The 21,614-nt window shown below is 37.0% G+C and overlaps 2 protein-coding genes across 3 annotated transcripts in view; both read left to right on the top strand.

Moving 5' to 3' along the window:
* The first annotated feature begins 3,877 nt into the window (after positions 1-3,877).
* On the top strand, positions 3,878-6,046 carry LOC123876611. 2 transcript variants are annotated; one of them, XR_006798383.1, is made up of 3 exons: positions 3,878-4,026; positions 4,870-5,197; positions 5,594-5,604. XR_006798383.1 is itself a non-coding variant. In XM_045922885.1 (2 exons), the coding sequence occupies exons 1-2, from the start codon at positions 4,002-4,004 to the stop codon at positions 5,145-5,147; spliced, it is 303 nt and encodes a 100-aa protein (XP_045778841.1). In that variant the 5' UTR covers positions 3,878-4,001; the 3' UTR covers positions 5,148-6,046. The 2 variants fall into 2 exon arrangements, 1 of the variants encoding a protein (XP_045778841.1); XM_045922885.1 differs by having other exon boundaries at positions 4,870-6,046.
* A 6,906-nt stretch (positions 6,047-12,952) lies between these two features.
* The window catches only part of LOC123876663 (IDLSRF-like peptide), an 83,237-nt gene continuing 74,575 nt past the window's right edge, over positions 12,953-21,614 (top strand). The window contains exon 1 of the mRNA XM_045922958.1: positions 12,953-13,079. The gene's annotated coding sequence lies outside the window, so the exon portion shown is untranslated. The remainder of the gene's footprint in view (positions 13,080-21,614) is intronic.

A 21,614-nucleotide genomic window follows, 5' to 3' on the forward strand; every position in this document is an offset into this window, starting at 1 on the left:
TCCCACCGTAGTAGCGCCTAAATTACTGGGCCGATTTTGATGAATGAGGTATCAGTCAACTCATTATTATGGTCCGGGTCACATAGGCTACATTTTATATGAAAAAAATCGATCTGAAAGATCCAAAACCAATGATTATGTCAAAAATGAAAATATAATATTCTGTAAATACAAGTGTAAATTAAAAATTTATAACACCCCTGACAAGTGAAGGTTACAGTAACTAGAAAAGAGCTAATAACTTTCAAACGGCTGAATCGATTTTCTTGAATAATAGCTAAGAACACTCGCGATCAAGCCACCTTTCAAACAAAAAAAAAACTAAATTAAAATCGGTTCATTAGTTTAGGAGCTACGATGCCACAGACAGATACACAGATACACACGTGAAACTTATAACACTATATTATACACACGTACAACTTTTTGGGTCAGGGGTTAAAAACAGTGAACGTCTCCAAAAAATTTTTGCTAATTGTACCTGTAATAATGTGTAATTGTGAGTGGGATATCAAATAAAATAGGAACAAATTCTAAGTTCATTAATATAAATATGGTGCAATGTTAAAATACACCGAGCGATAGAAAAACAATTTTACTATATCTATCGCTATCTAGTATCTATACCGGCAGCTCGCGGGTATAGTAGGTAGTCGGGTTTTTAACTTTATCTTTTTGACTAGTCAGGATGATTTGTATCATACAATGAAGGCTCATAACGTAGGCCTAATATTAAATTAAATGTTCTGTCATTGCAGCACAATTTTGAAGTAGGTAATTAGTAATACACAATTACAATGCCTAATTGCAAAAGCAAAAGGTCTACATCTCCTGAGGATGCTCAGGTGTCGGGGCGAAACGTGCGTCGAGTGGTGTTGGGATTTGCATGGTGCTGCGTGGTGGTGGTCCGTGTGGCTTGCTTGGTGGCTGGCTTTTCCTGAATGTTTATCAGTGGGAGGGCGGGCGGTGCATGTCGCATGCTGCATGTTGCACCATACAGATTGCTTTGGTTTGGCGGATTATAGCAAAATAAGCTTTTGGTTCCTTGTTGTACTATAAGATCTACCTACCTACCAAATTTCATGATTCTAGATCAACGGGAAGTACCCTATAGGTTTTCTTGACAGACTCAACAGACGGACAGAGATAGACAGACAGACGAACAGACAGACAGGACAGAAGACAAAGTGATCCTTTATGGGTTCGTTCTTTCTCTTGAGATACGGAATCCTAAAAATACGTGTCGATGTACACGCGTCGCGCAGAAATCTGTGCTGACACTACAACGCGACGCAGAGCAGCACAAACACATGTCTGCGTCTCACGCGCTTGCGCCGTAGGACATTCATCATCATGCATTACAAAATCTGCTCTGCCCTGCACTGCTCTGAACTACATCGCCTGCGTACCAGCATTCCATCGCTGCGCATGCAAAATCCGCTATGTTTTTTTTTAATTTTCGGTTTAGATATCATTTTCTTTGATTTTAAAGGCGAAACCCATTTTAGCATGTGTGCTCAAGAAGAATCAAGAGATAATCTTTTACATAAAGCATATTTTCTCAAGAAAATTAGTTTAAAGAGTCTCCTGAAAACTTGTGATTTTTCCACATAGCGGAATTTTCATGCACAGCCATTCGTGCGTCACTCGCAAGCACAGAGTACATTGAATAATATATGGGTGCTCGCAAGCCGGCAACTCACGGAGGCTGGAGGTCGTCATGCGCCCTCCGACGCCCGGTGCATCTCCTGCGAGAGGGGTCCGCCATCAAAATGTCCCTCTCACGTTTGTGAGCATGACTCCGGTTTAACTTTGGTATCTTAGTACAATGGTAGTGCTATAGATGGCACTGAAATTGAAAAAAAGACAGAAGCAGAAAATTTTTCATCATCATCATGATCAACCTATCGCCACAGGAATATTATCGCCGACTCGTACAGAGAATGAGTCTCCTCTCAGAATGACAAGGGACAAAGTTTACCACGCTGGCCACGTGCGATTGGCAGATTTCACAGATGATTTTGGTTACAGCTTATAAGCTGTTTTATCGTTGTTTTCAGTATTTGTTGTTTAAATACAGTATATGGTACAAAATATACCGCATATATTCCTAATTAGTTTAATTTTTAAATTAGCCCCCGTCACAAAAATGGTCTAAAACTGACAACTCTGATGGCCCCCCATTTCTTTATTTTTTAAGATAAAAAATAAATAAAAGTTGTATTCGTACTCCACATAATGAGTTCTAAACAATGATACCCCACATGCTAGGGTAAGGAATTTTTTTTTCCGGCTCCTTTTTCATGTATGGGAGTTCCCCTGAAAAAGAATTGATTTAATTGAATTTTGATTCAATATTTGGTTACGGTCAACGTTCTACACCAAATATCAAAATTGCAGGCTTGTAACTCATTTAGTCTACGAGCTAAGGACGTGTGACACGCGGGCAGACCGATAAACAGACAGACAGACAGAGAGTGGAACCCTGAACACAGCAAATACTCATGAAAATAAAAATGAAAGCTGGACGAGTGCTAGTCGGACTTGCACACGAAGGGTTCCGTACCATCACACTTCCTAATTCTTAGGGTTTCGTATGTCCAGAGAAAAAGTAACCCTTATATTATAGAATCCCTTCACTGTCTATCTATCGTGTGTGTCAAGAGTTAAGACCCGTCAAGAGAATCAAAACCTATAGAGTGCTTCCCGTTGACCTAGATTCGTGAAACTTGGCACGTAGCAATGTCTTATAGCCACAAGTAAAGGGAAAAATCCGGGAACTTGTGGTTACTTTAAAAAAATAAAGTGTTAATGTATTTGCATGCCAGCTTGGCGTGATACAGCTGGACTATTTTTATAATTACACCTGTAATACCTGTATCAGCAAATAAATAAATTGATTGATTGATTGATTGATTGATTGATATTTCTTGTTTAATTGCACGGAACCCTTCATGTGCGAGTCCAAATTCGCACTGGACCGGTTTTTTAATTTGTGATGTAATCACAAATTCATTTTACCCTATAGGTTTTGATTCCCTTGACGGGTCTTGACTCGGGACAGACAGACAAATAGTTAGTTACTACAGCGAAGTGAGCCGTACAGGGTTCCTTTTCTCTAGATATACGAAACCCTAAAAATGAATAGGTACCTAGAGGTGCAAAATTGGAAAATACCCAATATTGAATCATGTTATCCATCAGAAAAAGCTTGACAAAATCCTCATATCTAAAACCTTCTATACCTTACATAAATAGGCTAAGAGACGGTCTTTAAATGTCCTTTGGGCTGAATACAAAGAAATTTTGCTTCTGAAATTCGGCCGTGTGGTTAGTTACCAGTTACCACCCCACCGGCAAAGCAGACGGACGGACGGACGGACAACGGAGGCTTAGTAATAGGATCCCGTTAGCTTCTGGTACGGAACCCTAAAAATGGACTATTCTAGTCACGTTTGAGTCCCGCAATGCTCTAAAACACTTAGTACTTCATTTCAAATCTTATTCCCCCTTCACCATTTTACAACCGAACCGCAAGACGTCGAGTGAGTTTCCATCCTTATGTCGTCGACATTCCATCTATACGCACGAAACATTTTGCTTCATTATTCCTCATACGCATGGCTAAGGTTTTGAATATTCTTCCGCGATCTGTGTTTCCTACCAATTACAATCCGAGTATCTTTAAAACAAGAGTGAATAGGCATCTTCTAGGTAAACGCGTCCCATATAGCCACATAATCCCTTTCCATCACGTGTGATTGTGGTCAAGCGATTTTCTATAATTTATACTAAAAAAATAGTTTTGGTAACCGTCTCTTATTCTTTTTAATATTTGTATTAATCTAGATTTAGCTGAGCTGGATATTCCCGGGTTTCGCGATCAATATTCAACTTTTCCCGACAAAAAAGCGCATGCGCGGCGGCCATCTTTGACAAATCTAAGCCAGGATAGTCTGTGGGTTGGAAAAACAAAGGTCGGTGATAAATATTGTGTAAAAATGAGTCCGGAACGGGAAACTCAAGGTAAATTAGTTTTTATGATATTTTGTGAGTTTAGAGATTAATGTTCGAAGTTTCTGTTAATGGTTTATGTCAAAGAACTCCAGAGATACCTAGTCATGAGGTCTTGAAACTCATTAAGAGAATTTAGTACCCCATTTCACCAGCAAAAACGTATTGCCAAGCGATTTAACGTTCCGATAGTATGCCGCGTTGAAAACGAATGGGTTTAATAAAACTGCAAGACGTCTTTTAGGTTACCTCGCTTGTAACATTTTTAAACTGCACCGTCACTTACCACCACGTGAAAATGGAGTCAAATTAAATAACGAGACGAAAGTTAGCAAATAAGCTGATACCTAATGATAAGTGATTACTGATTACCATATAATATAAATATCCAATATAGTAATATCATGAATGCTTTGTCTGTCTGTGTGTTACTGTTTCACAGTAAAAACCGGATTGATAAAATAGAATGGGGGGTCCCAAAAGGACCAAAACATACGGCTCTGACTGCTCAAAAAAGAATGTGATATAAACATAACTAAACTTCTAAATGCCTGAAACAGATTTGGATGAATGGGGTATATCGTTAGAATCCTTGCATCATTCCGAGTGACACAGGCTATAAATAAAAAAAAATTCAACATGGTGGCTCTATGGCACTATTTTCAAATGTGAAATATTACAATTTTAGTTCGATTTTTGGTAGAGCAGTCGTGTTTTTTTTAAACTCTACATTTGTTTTAAAAATAAATGGATACTATACATTTTATTACATCTTCACACCTTTTAATTTTTTAATTATGACTTGTTAGTTATCAAATAGAAAATCTAACATACCAAAACATTTTTTTTTTTCAGAGACAGAAGACGTCTTAGAATCCATAGATGAGTTAAAAGAACGACTATCCTCCATGAAAAAAATGATGGAGGAGCGAAAAGCCACCGGTTCAGGCACCAAGGACCTCTTCCAAGGGCAAGCGAGGAGTCTACATGGAACTAATATGATAGATGGGAACTTCTTATCATTTGTCTTTGGCGGTTCCCTATTCGTTATCCTAAGTGTGTCTGTTTATGCCTTCTATAATCTATATCATGCTGTACTGAAGAAATTCCCTTCGCCACACACGGAATTGTAAATTCGACTTTATGTTGTAGTAAATAAGGTTCAATTTTATAATTTTTGTGAGTAATATTATCAAAGAGTTCGCTCATTGTTTATTAGAGATTTTCCGGGATAAAAAGTAGCCTATGTCCTTCCCCGGGATGTATCTCAAGTCTGTACCAAATTTCATTAAAATCGGTTCAGTGGTTGGGCCGTGAAAACGTAGCAGACAGACAGACAGACACACTTTTGCATTTATAACATTAGAATGGATAGATGTCAGACACAGCAGACTCGCTGGTGAATTTTCTGTAAATCCTTTTTTATCGGGTACTTACGTTTTATTAAATCTATTTTTTTAAATTGTGTGATGGGCTTGTATTCGACGACAATAATGCTAATTAAAAGTAATGATGATATCTAGGGTGGGATGCACTTGACTAGAAGATGCCTATCTATCTATTCAATCTTGCTTTGAAGGTATAGAAAACACGGACGCCGGAAGGGTATTCCACACCTCAGCGGTCTTAGCGGTTCGTATCAGAAATGCTGAGCAAATAACCACACAAAGGTGCCAACGTTCACGGTTCTCTGGTATTAGATATCGAATATCGATTGATTTATCCACTATAAATTGACGCCTGACGTTATGTTGGCACCATTGCAAATCACACAATAATAAACCCTAAATTGTAGAATAAAGCAAGCAAAACAATGGTGCCAACATAACGCCAGGCGTCAAATTATAGTGAGCGGTCAATAGTATAAGCTGAGGTATAAGGTACTAAGGGTAATCTAATTTTGAAAAAAATCTGCATGGGATTTAAATTATGATGTAAAAAAGCATTATGAAAAAAATATAATAAATCAAATTAAGAGAGAACGCTAGATTTAATTTCAATATCAATAAAAAGTTTGAATTCTTCATAAAATGTGCTGTTTTATTTCTCCTATCAAATTGGGTTAGTTACAATTAAGAAAATAATAAATTATGATCTCTTGATCATTATACTCTTAGACTGAGATGTATAGAAAGTAAGTTTAAAAAGTTTGCTGAGATAGATTTCTAGAAAGAGAGCCAGCGAGTGCCTTCTGCGTATTATATTCAACACAAGGAGGAACGATCATCGACTATGCAGTTTGGATAATGGTGGCTTTGGGATATTACAGGTAATTGGTGTAAACATTCTTAGATCAACCTATGAAGTCTAAAATATAAAAAAAATAGAGGTTTTACACCTTTATTACCTGTTTACCCTTATCTCCCAAAGCTACCATGATCCAAACTTCATAGTCACTGCTCGTTCCTACCTGTGTTGGGGACAATACGCAGAAAAACTTTTAGTTTTTTAAAATAAATTGAACACTCTGAACATCTGACACACGCTAGCATTTCCATTATGACAGAGACAATCAACGATCTCTTTTTAAAAGTCTGAGCAAAGACAGAGTACATTATATAGATCGCTCTCTAGTTTGACAGAGCTACAGACGCATTCACCGTTGATTGGCTGACACTCTCTCATTATTGGCGATTGCAGCAAAAATTTCATAAGTTCAGCCAATCACAACAATTGCGATTGTAGCTTTTTGACTACTCTATCTAGGGGGTTGATTACTCTATAAGTAAAAGCCAAGCTAAAATTGAAGTTTTTATTTCTTTGAAATCGACCTTAGAGCTTTGAGAGCTCTCGTCAGGCTGACCACGGGCCCCCATTGGTTCCACGCATGTGGACCTCCACAGAGACACTTAAATCCTGACTGCTTTCCAAAAAAAAATTTTGCCTATTTTGAGAAAGCAATTTAAGTAGTCATCCAATCATGAGCAACAATCTTTCTTCCCTATCTTGTAAGACAATGGTTCTAATTCTGAGCAGAACTAAATTTCGTATTCGCATAGTCTTCTTACTAAATATGTAGCATTAAATGGAGAGATGCAGTTTGAAAGTTAGTTTTTAATTTATAGAGCTGTCAAATTTAGTGACTTTAACTGCCAGTCACGAGTTAAATTTGTAGCTTATGTACCTACACTAAAATTTAGAGTCTTCAGGTTCCGTCCTTTTTTAGCAATATTAAAAAGAATAAGATGCAGATACTTTAAATTTAGTTTAGAGAAAGAAGACAGAATCGGCACCAATCTACAAATTTTTAAAATACCTGAGAATTCTTTGATTTTGTTCGGGATACAAAATTGGTTAAACAGATTAGCTGTGAAAGGTAACATAGACAGTTAAATACAGTAAATAAGACATTTATATAATTGTTCGAATGGATTAAAGGTGGTCTTTTTTAGAAAATTTACTGTGGTTAATATATTGCCAAGCATTTCTAATGAACTCGCGGGTAAAACCAAATACGAAATTAATAATCTAATTCGCAAAAAAAGACAATAGAGGACACGACATAAGCCATTAAAGGTTTGTCGTGTCACTTAATTGAATAATATTTATTATCACGCAACCCTAAGGCCTTTGAACACCGCGACATTTTCCTTTGTAGTAATACTTATTATGATGCCTGTAAACTACATAAAATGTCTGTAAACACGATAGAGAAGTGCAGCCTGTGTAGTTTATAAGATCAAGGGAGTTATTTTATAGTGTGGTAGATGATATTACACAAAACTGTTAACTGGCTTTCTCTGGTGGGAGGCTTCGGCCGTGGCTAGCTACCACCTTACTGGCAAATACGTGCCGTGTAGAAACCAATGGAGTAATTGAATGGTTTAATGAAAACTGTCATACCCCTTTCAGGTTAGCCCACTTCCATCTTAGACTACATCATCACTTACCACCAGGTGAGATTGCAGTCAGGGGCTAACTTGTATATAAATTATAAAAAAACTTACATAGTCAAAACACTACTAGACCGCATGATTTCTGACGATAGAGTTATGTCGGTTACTCAGGTTCTAATACGGATCTCGTCATCTCTGATTTGATAACTTAGAGAAACTCCAAGCATACCTCCCTCCATCGCCCGCTAAGTGACTCTAAGCTTTCTTATGAGGCCATAAGAAAGTTAGTGACCATGTCTCGGATCCATTTACATGCTACGACTGGTAAGACGCACACAAAAATTTTGGTCTTCGACAGCACTGAGAAATTTCAGACCAGAAGTGGCGTGTGGGAGTCTCTACACGAGACCCAAATCCAGAAGTGGACGGTTGGTCGTCTATCGGTTGACGACGATGATGATGGCCGAAATTACAAAAGCTTTGCTTCATATAGCTGTTAAAGTTATTTCTAACTTTAAAAGCTGTTGCCGCGACGTCGACGCGTCGATATCTTCCAGCGTGCCGAGTGGTGTGATCTTGCCTTTATTGATTATTCCATTAATTTGAGAGCCTATTTCCTTTTTAAATTCCATAGAGTTTTCAATGCATTAATGTTTGGTATTCCATGAATATTATTTAAAGGTTATTTACCCTGAAGTGTTGATCTCCGTGGCTCAGTGGAACGATTAACTTCGATGACGTTTCGATAATCAAGAACTGGATAAGGGAGTTGATTCCACAGTTTGCATGTGCGAGTCAGACTCGCGCACTGAGGGTTCCGTACTCGGGTATTTTTTCCAACATTTTGCACGATAAATCAAAAACTATTTTACATAAAAATAAATAAATATCTGTTTTAGAATGTCCAGGTAAAGCCCTTTCATATGATACCCAGCTTGGTATAGTTATCTTACTTTGAAAATTGAAACACATTTTAATTTTTTTTTAATGATGTAACCACAAATTCGCGGTTTTCAGATTTATTCCTGTACTTGTGCTATAAGACCTACCTACGTACCGATTCTAGGTCAACGGGAAGTACCCTATAGGTTTCTTGACAGACACGACGGACAGACAGACAGACAGACAACAAAATGATCCTATAAGGGTTTCGTTTTTCCTTTTGAGGTACGGAACCCTAAAAAGGTGCGGTCGAAGTGCACCAGGAACCCAGGTGGTGAGGGTGAAATTGCTGGCGGTGACGTGCGGTGTGGTTGTAGAATAAGGAGGGTGGAATGAGGACAAACAGCTCTTCAGAGCACTCCCCTTTATAAAGGCGATAGGTAGAACACGCAAAGAGAGCTTCTGTCTCTGCGGTGTTCCAGGCTTCCCAACGAAAAGATTAGTTTGGCAGGACGTTTCTTTATTTAATCTGTATTATGAAAGGAATCCACAGGCTAAAACTTATAAGTATATAACTAGACGATGCTGTGACTTTTTTAGCGTGGTGTAGGTAGGATAAAAAGTAGTATTATATTATGTCAATTTCCGGGACGCAAGCTACCTCTGTACCTTTCATATAAATCAGTTAAGCGGATGGACCTTTGAGAATCCCGTGGGAACTCTTTGATTTTCCGGGATAAAAAGTAGACTGTCCGTCCCCGGGATGATAGCTAACTCCGTACCTTTCATCAGAATCGGTTAAACTGTTGAATAGTGAAAAGCAGACAGACAGATACACTTTCGCATATATAATATTAGTAGGTATGGATGGAAGTATGGATTTTTTTTTTTTTTTTTTTAAGAATATTAGCCATGTTAAATGACTAATATTCCCCTTTCCTCTCCAACTAAGCGTCAGGCTTGTACTAGGAGTAGGTACGACAATAGTACAACGGGCGGGGTTTGAACCGTCGACCTTTCGGTTTTCAGTCCACTCCTTTACCGGTTGAGCTATTGAGGCTTTGAGGATGGCAAATATGTTCCCCTCGCCCATTAGATTAAAATATAAAATGTAATAGGGTGCAGAATATGTAAATGAAATGGGGTGCAGAGTTATAATTTTCAGTTTACAGCGCAGACAGCCTGTCAGGTAAACTAGCAGGAGGTCTAACCACCTCGTTATTATTCTCGCTGCATTTGCAAACTAAATTAAGAATCTAATTTAAGTTAAATGCCTCATCCATTAGGTAAGGTACCCCAGTACCTACTTAAAATATGTCTTTGGTATACCACTGACAAGTAAGTTTTTTTTAATTTCTTTTATTCAGATACAAGTTTGCCCTTAACTGCAATCTCAACTGGTGACTGGATAACTTGTATCTGAATAAAAAAAAGCTTCTAAGCAGGCACACTTCACCTTAGCCTGTATCATCATATGCTACTCAATGTGACTGCAAGCAAGAGCATGTATCTATTTAAAAAAAAGTTGACTCTATTCCTAACCAGACGTTACTTTGCGGAAGTCCGTGATAGACACGGAACCAAAAGCTTAACAAATCTCTATGGTGCAACATGCGAAATGCACTGCCCGCTCTCCCACTGCTAAACATGGAGGAAAAGTCAGCCTTCAAGCAAGCAATACGCACCACCACCACGCAGGGCCACACAAATCCCAAAACCACTCAGCGCACGTTTCGCCTCGACACCGGAGCATCCTCAGGAGTTGTAGACCTTACATTGCACACTTACCAAATTAAGCTTTTGGTTCCTAGTCTATTCCGCATTGCTTGCCCTCTATTGATTAAGGCGAGTTGGCTCACTGTATTGTTTTTCTTACACTATGACCAATATGTTAAAATGAAGTTATAATACAATATTATAAATACAACTAAGTACTTACTCAATATTTCATACTCGTGTATTCTATTAAACATTGAATATTCATTAGAAATCGAGTTCTATGACCCTGAAAATAGAGTGTGAATTTGAATAAATTCAGGTTAAGCCGTAGGATTTGTTGAACCTAGGTATTAATATTAAAGTTATAAATGCACAATGCAATTTGCAAATTGTGCTAAAGTACACTTTGAAGATAGCGAAGCTCCGTTAATTTGGAATTTACTTCACTTTAATGTGCTGCTAAAATGATTTTGACTTAATTAAGTTGGATAACTCGCCTTATGTAAAGAAATTTATATCTCTTTTATGCATGGAAGCTTTTATCAAACGTGTAGCATTTTTAACGAACTTTCTTTGAAGTTGTACCTCGAGATAAGGGACTTTAAGCTGTGATAGTCTAATAGTTTGACTTCGGCCTCATATTCGGAGGGTCCGGAGTTCGATCTGGGGCACGCACATCTAACTTATCGGAGTTATGTGCGTTTTTAACAATTAAACATAACGATTAAAAAAAAACTTCTCTGAGGCAAGGGGGAAGTGAAAAAGTCAATTTCTACTTTCCAGTCACCGATTCGGGCTGTTGCTTATCGAAACGCTCGCTAAAAATCCATGTAAAGATGATACCTAAGTATCCTACATCACTATTCACTAGGTACCCATATTGTAAATGCGAAAGTGTGTTTGTTTGTCGGTTTATTGGTTTGTTCTTTAATCAGATCAATGGAGCAACAGATCGATATTGTGGTTTTAGCGTGGGTATAGTTTAAGACCTGGAGAGTGAGATAGGTTACTTTTTATTCCGAAAAATGTAAAGTACCTACGAGATTTTTAAAAACCTACTTATATCCACGCGTTTGAAGTCGCGGGCATATCAGTAGTTTATAAATAACTAGCTAAATAATACCCGGAATTACAATTTCGCATTTTCGCACAGCGCCTTAGGTAGGTAATATACGTTGATGGTAATATACTATAAAGCAGAACTTTTCACAGAAGTGTTGACAACACAACAATTGTATAAAGGGTCTAATAAATCGAATGTGCGAATGTATAGCTAACGAACAGACAGACAAACAAACTTTAATTTTTTTGTAAAGAAGAATTTCTTAGTTCAACGAAATCAAATTACTTATTCAAAGATGAATTCACTACCTACATAACATTCTCTTTGAGATTAAAAGGGTTTGAAGTTTTATGCTCCGACGTTTTATTAAAAAACTCAAACGAGTTTATGTTTACACTATAATCGTAATAAACATTGTAAACAAATAGGTAAATCAATAAAGATTTTGAAAAAAGTCATATCGTTTACAGCCGCAATATGAAGGAAAGGCAAACCGTTCGCTGAAACCGCAACAGGCGTAAATAGCTTAGCTTTAGTTGATCATCATAATCAACCCATCGCCGGCCCACTACTGAGTACGGGTCTCCTCTCAGAATGAGACGGGTATTGACCATAGTTTACCACCCTGACCAAGCACGGATTGGCAGACTTCACACACCTTTGAGAACATTATGGAGAACTCTCAGACGTGTAGGTTTCTTCACAATAGACCTTATATCCGGCTGAGTTTGTTGTAGGCTCTTCTCAGACTTGGGCGCGTTTGGAACCCTCGTAGCTAGTTTCAAGTTACGTAATTATCAAGAGGAGTACAATTGTACCTACTTTGAATAAATGATTTTGACTTTGACTTTGAAAATATTTTCCTTTATTCTAAAAGAAGACCTGTTCAGTAGTGAGCTGGCAAGGGGTTGATAATAATAATGACTAACTATATAACTATAGCACAGAGTAATCTACATACGTTAGTCCGCTTCCATTTTTAAACGGTATCATCACTTACCACCAAGTGAAGTTGTTGTCAAAGGGTGACTTGTCGCCTGAACAAATAGATCTTCTTTATTTGAAATCGGTTCGAAATTATGTATTGTATTCATTATTCCAGAATACAATATAACATAAAACCTATTGTTATACAAAAGCCAATTACTGTCAGTATCAACTATTGAAATACTATTCCGAAAATCATGGCCGCGAAATCTGCAGTCCCACATAAGCGAGAAATCCCGAGCTTTAGCATAAGTTCAGACCTGAAACTGTGTAGGTTTACTCTCTATCTCTGTTACTCTGCACATGTCACGCATATATCCATCCTTGTTCTATCTAGAAAGAACAGTGGTAACGGAGGTGTGGCGATAGCTTTATTTTTCACTGTCCCCACCCCTTGGGTGTTACTGTAACAGGTAAAGGTACAAAGGCTGAAGCTTTCACGCTTTGAGCTTTCAGTCAGGCTTTGGCAGCCGAGTCGAACGAACGTGACTTCAGGCGCCTTCAAACGTGTTTCCTTTGAATGTTTTCAAAAATATTGTGATAAATCCCATACGTCCGTGTCAACATATCAACTAAAGGTAAGTCATTTTAAAGTAATTTTTTTTAGGAATATTGCGTTTTTATTTAGTCAAATAGAGTTTTTAAACTCGTAATACGTAGATAAATTAATTATACAGTGAATATTTAATTTTTATTTGAACCTGAGTGTTTCGAATAATTAATACAGTCAGTTTTACTCTCGTCTGGTATTCTTTCATTATTATATCCGAGACGCCAATACAAACCGGGTAGAGTAACACTCATTAAGGATGGCCTATGCCCAACAGTGGACATCCAAAGGCTGATAGGATGACGAAACCCGAGGTTTGGTGACTTAGACTGCAGTCTAAGTTAACCAAAAGAGTATGGGTTGTGTAAAAAACCTCTTCTAAGTTAGCCCGCTTCCATCTTAGACTGCATCATCACTTACCACCAGGTGAGATTGCAGTCAAGGGCTAACTTGTATCTGAATTAAAATAAGTCTGAAATTAATCTAAACACCGACGGAAACCGAAGGAGAACATATTTTCTTGATTTTAATTAGTAAAGGAATACTCACAATAAATTAAATGCTATAAAGTTTAGGTATAACTATTTACTTAGGTATAGTTTTTTCTATTGGATTTTTGTAACAAAGGAAAGCTGTTGCGCGTCACCTAATCAACAAGTAGGGCGTTTGGCGACGGCTTTATTTAAATAAAGCCTCGACCAAACTCGCGACCAACCGCGCAGCGAGCAAATCTGCACGACAGGACGTCATACAGAACGCGCGCGTAATCGTGAACGATTTGTAATACAAGGAATTGTAAGAAGAGCTGAATTGCAACGACCAACTCGCGCTTCGCAGAGTACAGTCGGTATGACTATACAACGTTAATAAAGCCGAAACACCTTTATCATTTATGTATTTTTTATAATTATTGAAAACTAACTAAGCTATAAGCTAGTTTTGATAACTCGTTGTCCGCACAAAATATTACTCACCAAGCATCGGCTTGCTTTCCGGAAAATTTTAAAATCCGTTGCGTGCCACCCGCGTGTAAGAAAGTAATATAATATCGAACTTTACACGTTTTTAATAAATTTTTGGGGTGAAACGTAACATGGTTTAGAAATTGCTGCAATCGTTTGGTTACTGATTCTGAACTGTTTTCAGGATTTTCTAAACAATAAGTATTGTATTAAACGAGAATATTTTAGAATATTTTAGATGTAGAGCATAGACATTTTGTATGGAGAGTTTTTCTGCAACAGAGACCCTCCAAGATAGAATTTTCAGTTAGGAGTGGACATAACAACTTCTAATTGCCGGCGCGTCGCGCTGCAGTCGCACGATCTGTTGTATCAGCCTAAAAATAATGGTGTCAAATGCGACAAATGTTAGGAAAAGGTTATATGAAGTGAAACGAACATTTCGCTATTCATTAGAACTAAAATAAAGAGCGACAACGAAGGTTTGACAAGAACGCTTTTAGACATTAAATCCTTTGAATCTAAAGCCTACTTTATTTGAATTTGTTGCATTTTATGGTGGATTCGTTTTACACAATTTTATTGGCAAAACCAAGAAACGTCCGAATTCCATGGAATTTAGAAACTGGGTATTTTACTTGGAGGTTTTAGGTAGGTAGATACTCCAATATAGAATTTTCAGTAAGGAGCGGACATAACAACTTCTAGTCGCACTGCAGTCGCACGATCTGTTGTATCAGCCTTAACAATAATGGTCTCAAATGCGAAAAGACGTTGGGAAAGGGTTTTATGAAGTCAAACGTACATTTTGCCATTCACTAGAACTGAAATAAAGAGTGAGAACAAAGAACAAAGTAAGAATTTTAGCTAAAACGAAATCCCGTCGGATGTTAAATTTATTTTTACTGAATTGTTTAAAATGTGTTTTAAGGATGGTTTCTAGTCTTTTTATTACTTTGGGATGGTGATCGTCTTTTATAGTGAAAACCAATTCAAATATCACTATATCGATATTAAATATCTCTTGCTTTAACGGTGCAGGAAAGCATTGTAAGAAACCTATACTTATACCTGAGAGTTCTCCATAATTTTCTCAAAGGTGTCTAAGGTCTGCCAATCCACACTGGGCCAGCATGGCAGATTGTGGCTTTGTGGCTTTCTTATTGTCAGTAGGGAACCAGCCAGCATTAATGATGATGACGATGAATGTTACGCACCTAATAGAGTTTTTAATAAGTTACCACAGTAAATAATTTTCTTTGATCACAAACGATTCGAAAGTGTATATATCCAGTTTTGTTAACTTTTATTCTCAAGCTTACGTAAACGTTCTATTCAAATCTTGCTTTGACAACATTGTCGGGAAAATAGTGTTTTTACACAAAGAAAAACATGATTCAGGGAGCCGTAAAAAGGACGTACTATAATATTAAGTCATAAAAGCCTTAACGCTTAAGGTTTTTTATTACCGGCCCTTTTCCCCCTTTTCCTTGGGTACCCTTGCTCAGTTATTTGTCAGACGTTGTATGTACGTACAGATTATAACAATATGACATAGCTTTTATACTAGCGCTTACATTTTATGACTTTTTAGAGTTCCGTACTTCAAAAGGAAAAACGGAACCCTTATAGGATCACTTTGTTGTCTGTCTGTCTGTCCAAGAAACCTATAGGGTACTTCCCGTTATAAAATAATATCCCCTAAAAAAAATACTTTTTAGTTCGTTCTCTGGCAGTACCTAATTTTTTTTAAATACGATTTGTTTTTTACACGTATCATGTCTGCTGGGAGGTTTCTGCCGTGCCTGGTTACCACCCTGAACGCAAATCAGTGCCACCGAGTGATTTAGCAATTCGATACAATGCCGTGTGGAAACCGATGCCACACCCTTTGATGTTAACCCGCTACCCTCTTGGATTGCGTGTCACTTACCACCATGTGAGATCGTAGTCAAGATATTACTTGTAAGGGAATAATAATAGTATAGTTTTAAAAATTAAAAAACTTGCCTTCATCAATTCAATACGATTATGATTTTAGGCTTATTTTGTGGTTTAACGACATATTATAATGTAAATAACGGGTAGGTAGCATAGAAATGGTAAGTGTGTACTTACCATTTCTATGGTACTTACCCGTTATTTACAATACTTTACAACGATTAATATGATTACCTATTTATTCGCTTTTATCACTTTTGTAAAAGTGTGTCTGTTTGTTGGTTTGTCCTTCAATAACGCCGCAAAGGAATAATGTATCAATGTGATATTTTTGAACATAGAGGTACCTTATTGACATGAGCTACTTTTTATTCCAGGAAACCAAAGGATTCCCACGGGATTTTTAAAAACCTAAATCCACGCGGGTATCATCTTGTATTATCATTTGTATTTGATTTCAGAAAATTTTCGTACCTTTATGTATAATTTTATATACTTACATGATATACCTACACACGCAATGATTAAATTATTCCAGGAGTTCGTTAATGAAAAAGGTTGTATAAATATTAAATTTGTGCGGTGGACTTTAATTAAAGGGCGTATTTTCGTGCGATACTTCCTGTAGTATATTTTTTTCTGCGACATATTTTTAATCCCCGACCCAAAAAGAGGGGTGTTATAGGTTTGAAGTGTGTATCTGTGTATTTGTCTGTGGCATCGTAGCTCCTAAACTAATGAACCGATTTTAATTTAGTTTATTTGTTTGAAAGGTGGCTTGATCGAGAGCGTTCTTAGCTATAATCCAAGAAAATCGGTTCAGCCGTTTGAAAGTTATCAGCTCTTTTCTAGTTACTGTAACCTTCACTTGTCGGGGGTGTTATAAATTTTTAATTTACACTTGTATTCAGTATGGTTAGTATGAAATTTTATATTTCACCAACGTCGATTGTCAAATTGTTGGATTTGTAAGATCATGGAATGGTGATAATTAATTACGTAAACTTAAAACTAAAACTACGAGAGTTCCAAACGCGCCCAGGTCTGAGAAGAGCCCACAAAAAACCAAAAACCCATTTGGTTATTCTTTTTATAATCACCACTTAACAAAATAACTTGAACTCATTAAAACTATCAAAGCTTTTAAGAAACTTATTCTCAAGCTTTTTTATCATTTAAATAATCGTAGAGGGTAAAATTAACCGAAATAAATAATTTAAGTTTCAAGTCAAATATTAAGTACCACTGACTTAACCGACGACGAATAGTAAAAATAGAAAAGCAAAAAAGATTGGACAGATACAAAAACTGTCAAAAATCCTCTACAAATCCTCTGCAACGTTTCCACTGGGAGCGCTGGCTAAGATTTACTTCATTTTCACCACGTTAATATTTTTCCCTGAAATTTCCTTGGTGTAAAAATAAAACTAATGAATCTCTCGTTTTAAAAGAGAACGCTGATCCCAAGAGAAAACTCAGTAATTGCTCGCGATTCACAAAATATAGGGTAAGACATTTTCAAAAGCATGGTGTGCTGTAGATATAGTTAGTCAAGCGCGGGGCCATGGCACATAACTTTTTTTTACAAAAATAACACTAACATTGAGAGATTTTTCCAGAAAAACGAGCCATCGCGTGGGATTTCTGTGAAAGGGGAAAAACATTTTCTAGAGCGCATGACGTGGTGCGTGGGACGTAAAGTAATTTGTCTCTCCAAAGAACTTGGTTCAATGAAAAATGTACCGACGTTGACTTATGAATGGAGGTTTTTCTTACTGTACATTACAGAACGTGCTTTTTATTGAAGGACTAGCTTATGCCCGTGACTCCGTCCACGTGCACTACACAAACAAACCCCTGTTTTACCCCCTTACGGATTGAATTTCACAACAATCCTTTCTTAGCTGATGTTGACGTTATACGTAATTTCAGCCTGATCCATCAATTAGTTTGAACTGTGTGTTGCTAGATCAGTCAGTCAGTCAGTCACCTTTTCCATCTAGTTATATATTTAGACTAGCGGCCGCTCGTGGCTTCTCTCTGCGAACATATAAACCTTCTTTATCCCCTACCAGTGGGAATTTCACAAAATCCGGCCTCACTCATTTTCTACATTATACAGGGAACCTCCGTGCATGAGCTCTCTCGGCCCAAGGGTTTGGGCTGGGCGTTAATAAGTCAGGACTTTTCTTTTTATATATATTTATCTTTTTCTTTACAAAAATTACAAATTGCAAATTTTTGTAGTTTTGGTACGAAAAAAAAAAAAAAGATTTTAAAGTCTAAATTTTAAAACAAGGTTATTTAGATCATTATGTTTCAAGTGTGATAATTGTAAGATCTCATACTAAGCACATGTTTAATGAAGGCTTCTCAAGGAAAGACGAATAGCCTTTACGTCTCGTGTTCTACGTTCAAGACGCAATGTGTCTCGAAAGAGGTTCTATTCATGTTTTCTGACCTATGTATTATTTAATTTGGCTGAAACAAAGTGACTAAGTAAAGGTTCTGTGAGTTGCGGCCGAAGGACTGACGCAATTTTTCATAGGATCTACACTGGCTCTAACCTTTCTTTTCATAGTTTTTAATGAAATACCTATCTGTGAATTAACTGTTAACCCGACTACGCGACAAAACATATATGGGTATGTATGTAGGATACTTTATACCCTCGGGCCTCGATGCACCCCAATGGCTGGATGGTTTTTAATTTTGATCAATGTGGCATCTATCATTACATAATTATTTCTTAAATCAGACATGATGCAATGCGAACTGCAGTCGCGCCTTTGAAAACTTTTTAAACTCCTTGTTTATTTTTGAGTGGGTACACTATCAGTTAAGGCGCTGTTTTTAGCTAAGTTTCTTTCTCTCTCGCACGTCCTAATATTTTCAATGATCGTTAAATATGCACAACAAAATTACGTTCATTCCGTCCAGAAAAATGGGGATGAAAAATGCTGAATTTTTTCCCACTTCAGTGTCCGTCTGTTTGTCCGTCGGTCTCTCATAACCGTTTCCTATTAAAATTAAAATTTTACAAAAAAAAACTAGGTATCTTCTAAGCTATCTAGACCGTAAAGATTTAACACATTCATTTATTTTACGAGCCTATATTTCACCCAATTAAGTGCGACCCACTGAACTCTGAAAGGTTAGCTGACTTTATAAATGTCACAGTGTTTATTTTAGCTAGATTTTAGCAAAGTACAGTCAAAGGCCGTTTTCAGCAATTGTTTAGCACCTCAATAATCACAATCACATATCTCTGTATGAGTGCGCAAACAATAACATGTCATACAGTATATAACTACGAGTACTATGTATTGTATGTACGTTTCTTTATTCCACCATAGCTTTTAAATGCCAAAACAGATTTGGATCTATGAAGTATCGTTAGAATTCTTACATCATTCCAAGTAACACTCTCCATAGCTAATTTTGTTGAAATAAATTGCAGAGCAGGGCAGTCATAATTTTTTTATTATGACTCGTTTACATAAATATTATATTATCATTGCCTCTAGATATTAAGTTCGCCTTTGTACACGAATCTTTGTGCAATACATAATTAAAACGAACAAATATAACTTAAGCAACTGGAGTGAGTTTCGATTTTGTCCTATTTTTATACAAAGCAAAATAAAATTGTATCAATAAATTCTCAGAATATACTGTACAGTCCAACTACCGCAATGTAGCTGAAGAATATACAGTTTTATTTACTTAGAACAAACTGCCTCTGTTGCTATTGGAACTTAATATTTCTTTTACTGTATTAAGTAAACACAATTATTCTAATGGGGACATGGAATAACGCAGGAATAATTAAGTAGAATGGAAAGAATGTTACTCGTACTTTACTATGATAATACCAATAATATGATAATAACTGAGTTTGTTGTGGACTCTTCTCAGACCTGAGGCGTTAGGAACTCTCGTAGCTAGTTTTAAGTTTACGTAATTAATTATTATCAAATCTAACAGTTCTGACCATCAAAAGGAGCACAATAGTACCTACTTTATATTACTACTAGCTGATACCCGCGACTTCATTCGCGTGGATGTAGGTTTTTTTAAAATTCCCGTGGGAACTCTTTGATTTTCCGGGATAAAAAGTAGCCTATGTGCTAATCTAGGGTATAATCTATCTCCATTCTAAATTTCAGCCCAATCCGTCCAGTAGTTTTTGCGTGAAGGAGTAACAAACATACACACACACACACACACACACACACACACACACACACACACACACACACACACACACACACACATACAAACTTTCTCCTTTATAATATTAGTGTGATAATGTTATTAAGTTATCTAGGGGATATCTGCGTGGATTCAGTTCTTGAAAATACTGTGGGAATCCCTTGATTATTCTTTATAAAAAAATTCTACATTATCCGTCTTCAGCATCCTACCCAACTCAGTAACTTCATCCACGTGCAGTTAGGTTTTGAAGTTGCTCGCGACTTCGTTCGCGTGGATATAGATTTTTAAAAATCCCGTGGGAACTCAGATTTTTTTTTGATTCTAGTAGCCTATGTGTTAAACCAGGGTATAATCTATTGAAATTTAAAATTTCAGCCAAATCCGTCCCGTACTTTTTGCGTGATAGAGTAACAAACATACACACATACTTTCGCCTTTACAAGTGTGATATTTAGATTAACTAACGCTTTAAAACAAAATATTGTACCATTAATCATTTGTCCGTTTATCATGACTCGCGGTAATACCTACCGCACGTAGCGCCGTTCGTGAACATAACGAGGAGGTCGTTATCGTGAACTCCATCGCTGTCACACTGTAACGACAGAAACAGAGCAGCACGTCTTTTTAACCCCTGATACAAATAGAGTCCGTATGTCTGTATGTCACACATTTAATTTTTTAAATTTAAGTATAGACTTAGCGCTTGGCTGCAATCAGACCTGCTGGCAAGTGATTATGCAGCCTAAGATGGAGTGCGCTTGCCTGGAAGATACCTACTTACAACTTTATTAACTACTAACTGATACCGCGTAGATTTAGATTTGTTGAAATCCCGTGGGAACTTTTTGACATTCCGGGATAAAAAGTAACTTATGTCACACTCCAGGTCCTTAACTATAACCATGCTAATTTTTAGAAATCAGCAAGTGTGGGCAGACTTTGTACACCTTTGAGAACATTATAGAGATGCAGCAGGTCTCTTCGCGATATTTTCCTTTACCGTAAGCAAGTTATCTTAATTGCTTAAAACGCTCACATAACTCCAAAAAATTAGAGGTGGATGAAAGAACTCCAGACCCTCCGAACTTAGACCAAAAATAAATAGACCCCGAATAGGAGGCCCTAGGGGCTATAACCATTTCGCAGCTGTAAATACTTTAGTATTCAAAAGATGTTGCTTATCCTGCCTCTTTTCTCAGCTTTACCGAATTAAGAGTTGATTAAGTTAGGGTTAGGTAGCTAATTACGTGTAAGGTGATTAAAGTCGTTTGTTGTCTTAATTGAATTAACTGTAATTAGTTTTTGAGGTAAGTGGGTTAGGGATGTTCTTGTGTTTAAACCTTTGCGTATTCCTTACATATAGACATCTGTTGTTTACAAATTCAAGTTGCTATAGCATACATATTAATTCGAAAAGGGATCTTCATTGTATCAACTCG

The sequence above is a fragment of the Maniola jurtina genome, chromosome 22 (genome assembly GCF_905333055.1).
Source record: "Maniola jurtina chromosome 22, ilManJurt1.1, whole genome shotgun sequence".
NCBI classification, from domain to species: domain Eukaryota; kingdom Metazoa; phylum Arthropoda; class Insecta; order Lepidoptera; family Nymphalidae; genus Maniola; species Maniola jurtina.